Source organism: Camellia sinensis, chromosome 4, assembly GCF_055761805.1.
Source record: "Camellia sinensis isolate YWXY chromosome 4, ASM5576180v1, whole genome shotgun sequence".
In the NCBI taxonomy this organism is placed as follows: domain Eukaryota; kingdom Viridiplantae; phylum Streptophyta; class Magnoliopsida; order Ericales; family Theaceae; genus Camellia; species Camellia sinensis.
The window spans coordinates 174,674,538-174,678,673 of record NC_138964.1 but is presented as its reverse complement, the minus strand read 5'-3'; the positions used below and the strand labels follow the sequence as shown (position 1 = coordinate 174,678,673).

At 33.0% G+C, this 4,136-nt stretch overlaps 1 protein-coding gene across 1 annotated transcript in view; it reads left to right on the top strand.

Annotated features, from left to right (window-relative positions):
* The first annotated feature begins 1,631 nt into the window (after window positions 1-1,631).
* The window catches only part of LOC114288334 (transmembrane 9 superfamily member 3), an 8,285-nt gene continuing 5,780 nt past the window's right edge, over window positions 1,632-4,136 (top strand). The window contains exon 1 of the mRNA XM_028231845.2: window positions 1,632-2,016. Within this exon, the coding sequence (XP_028087646.2) occupies window positions 1,862-2,016 (155 nt within the window). The 5' untranslated portion in view covers window positions 1,632-1,861. The remainder of the gene's footprint in view (window positions 2,017-4,136) is intronic.

Below are 4,136 nucleotides of genomic sequence, written 5' to 3'. Positions count from 1 at the left end.
ATTTTTTTAAGAGTATATAACATTATTAATAGAGTTTAACTCCCTTGGCTTGGTGCATAGGAAATTTCTCTTTTGGAGTTGACTTTTTTTTGTAGTAATTTTTTTAAAATTTTAAATTGACCTTGATAGTTTGACAGTACTTTTTAAATTTGTCCCGATTAGCACAATTTACGAAACAAAAAAAAAAACAAAAAAATTAAAAATTAAAAAGCTTTCAAAAAAGAAAAGGCAATGTGGGCAGTTTCCAAGGACTTTTCATTCATGGCAAGCATGTGTTTGAGGTGTAGAGTGAGGTTCTTGCTAGGACTAGGGTTTCATGTGAGGTTTATTTATTTATTTATTTATTTTTTTGAACATGTTTCATATGAGCTTGATAAGGCATTTTGGCCCTCGGAAATATTGGTCACATTTCGAATCTTAGTTATTTTAGTTGATTTTCTTAATTATTTTAACTTGATTAAAAATATATTATGTTTAAAAAGATAATTAAGGGTGTTTGGCATGTGTTAAATTAGTATATTTTTTTACATTTTATCAAAATATATGAAATATGAGTAAGTTTGAAATGATATAATAGAGAGGTAATGTGATATAAATAAAATGATTATAACACAAATAAGATAATTTGCTAACATAGTGGACCAATTAGGCTACCCTTTGATTAATGAGTAAACTCTCCAAATCTGTCCTCCGTCAATTTCAGAATCAACTATCTAATGTCGGTTAATCAACTGTCTAATGTCGGTTAACCAAAGTAGGATGAGGAGCAAATCTCCGATGTGTGTACCGATTTCACAACGCACATACTATTTCAATCAGGGAGTACAGTTGTCAAGATTCGACCCCAAACTCATTCTCTAGATACAGGTCGTCCAGCACTTAGAGGATTGTCCTAAGACCACAGCATCTAACTCCTGAGAGTTGATCCTGCGGAATATGGAACCTGAGACCTCAGAATTTTTGTTCCAACCCCTTAACACATCCATTACACCACCATTCACTCTCTAAAATTAACAAACTTTTAACACATCTTAACAAACAATTTTAAATCTCACTTTTATCACTTTTTATCATATAACACACATTTTAACAAATAATTTTAACTATCCCATTGTAGATCCCCTTACCAAAGTGCCATAAGTTGGGTTTCCAGACCACCCTTACCAAACAAACAAGGACATTATTATTATGTACGATGCCCTTAAAATTATCTTCAATTTTAAATTATTGTCAGAAGCTTTAAAAGTAAAAAATTATATACAATTTTATTTTTTAAATTTAATAATATGAAAGTGACATAATTGATTGAAAATTAAAAAATATATAATAAAAAATATTATTTTTAATATCCTAAGCCTCTGTTTGGGAAGAGGCTTTTTGTACTTTTTTGGCTAAAATAATCACAGAAGATAAAATAAGTTATTTTAACCACAACAAACAAAACATCACATCTAACTCATAATTATTACACTCTTCTTTCACAAAAAAAGTCAAAAAAATTAAAAAATCCTTCTCAAACTAAACTTTTTAATCCAAACTAAAATAATAAAAAAAATTAAAAAATCAAATCACTTCCCAAACAAAGATTAACAAAATTTTTAATAACGATGCTCAAAATTAATGAAGGAGTTGGGGTAGGTCCTGTACCGTGTCATTTTCCTATTATTTTCAGTTCCCCTGTCGCGTCGGTTAAATGTAATTAAAATTAAATTAAATTAAAACCCCCCAACCATTCCTTAACATATCCTATACATTACTTCCTCCGCTTTGAGTTTACCTCCATTCCATCCAGATCTCTCTCTCTCTCTCTAAAATTCTGTTTGTTTGTCTCTCTCTCTAGAAGTGTGCGAGGAGGGGGTTGATGATAGAAATGGAGAAACTGATGGGATGGTTGGTCATCGTCTTCGCATTGCTCGTAGCGACGCAAGTAACATCCGATGGTTCTGATCACACCTACAAATCTGGAGATCCTGTCCCTCTCTACGCCAATAAAGTCGGCCCCTTTCACAATCCCAGGTTCAGATCTATTCTTCATCTCTCTCTCATCTGCATTGCATTGCATTGCATTCAATTTCTGGGGATCTGTTTGATTTATCACGGTTTTCATAATACCTTAATTGGATCTGGTTTGTTTATAATAATTCACTTCATTTTTTTACAATATCGAAGCGGTCTTTTTGTGGATCCACCTCACCAAATATTTTATTATTGATTTCATGACTATTTTATGAAAATAATTTATACCAAATTGAGCTGTTATTGTGTATTTCTGGATCCACAAACTATGTGCAAGTTCTTGAGATCCGAATCGTACTGTGCTAGCTGGGCTTGATCTTGGACCAAAATTCATCATTGATGGTCAAGCTCAGCTCGATGGTGAATTCTTAACTTGAACTAGGGTTGCTTTAAATGGTGTACCAACTGGTTCGGCTGCCTTGTGCAAATGATTTGTCCAGATGTCATTAGTCAGGAGGACACTCGTATGAATAAATGTTGTTTCGTAAAAAACTGAAACACTGTTATTTGTAAGGTGGATTTGAAAACTCAATTCAACATACCTTTGATTGCTACAATTCATATCATTTAAAATGTTAATAATAAGTCTCTTGAAAATATGCTAAAAGTTCTTACACAATGCTGAATTTCCAATCGATTATACTTTATATTGAAGTTGAGGTGTACCACTATCACCCCCTCCACTGCCACCACCACTGGCTCCACCACCACCAACATTGCCACCATTGTCACCACTTCAACACCTACTATTACTGTCACATCCTTGTACATATCAAATATATTAATCAAATTCAACATTTCAATTTTAGTACATACCAAATAATTTTTTGTATTAAAAAATTCAGTATTTAATTTTCAGTACTTAAATTTCAGTTTTTAAGTTATCAAACAGCACTTTAAGTCAGTTACTTAATTGTGTGTCATATGCTTTCAATTTCAAACTCAAGGAATTGTCACACCCTTAAATCCTTCCAAATCAGTATATATCCATATGTTTATGTACCAAACCAAACCCAAGCAAACTAAGGCTTGTATTCCAATCAAGTGGGGTTAGTTGCATGAATTATTTTCCTTTAATCTGCTATATCAAATGCTATATGTTTAATTAAATTATATAAATTCATATGCTTATGTCTATATATATTGTGGGTATGGGTGATAAACTTTTACTATCCAAGTTAAATATTGCTAATATGTCATAGAGCTCAATACACTCCTGTTGGAAACGAACGAAGCAACCTCCCATAGCTTGAGAGTAAGAAGTCAACATGATAGAGATATACAAAAAGTTGCAAAATATGGGAACCCAATGATGCCCCAAGGCACACAAATACAACCTCTCTAAAAATGAGAGGGACACAAAAAAATTACCCCATTAAAATCTTACTTTCACAACTTGGGAGCATAAGTTTTGAATTGATACCTTAAGGGTATGTAATAAACAATGAACTTTAATTTTTGCACAACTTTAATATCCAAACAAAGAATCTGATCTGGTGTAACAAGAAACTTTCGCAACCTGAGAGCACAAGTCTTGAAATGACACCTTAAGGATACGGTTTAAAAAATGAACTCAAATTTGTGTGCAGTTGATGATTTTTCAATATCCAAACAAACAATCTGATTTGGACTAAAAAGAGCACCATAGAAAGCCTTACCATCCAGCACAAATAATCACTTGAAGAATGTAATATCCCATCCCAATGTGTGTGATGTATGAAGGATTGCCTCTTGAGAATAAATAAAGGTTGGAGAAATGCCTGCACTAGGGACATATGGAAGAACCACATCATGGGTTGTGCACATGCATAAACTTCTTGGGCTGCACAATACATCATATTATGAAATGCGATGCCCTCAAATTAGGACATGTGTCTCCCCTAAATTCTAGTGCATATGTCTCCTAGAATTATGCAAATTATAGCGGTAGAAAGATGTAGTTGTTCCAGTTGATGTAAGCTTGTTTGGCACTATATTTTGTATATCCTTGAACATTATTAAATATTTATTTTGAATGACAGGGGGTCACTGGTCCTGTGATTAAAATTCGGCCTACTAACCTTGAGTTTGTGGGTTTAAACCCATGGGTTAGGTTTGTACCCATTCTACCTCTCCTAGAC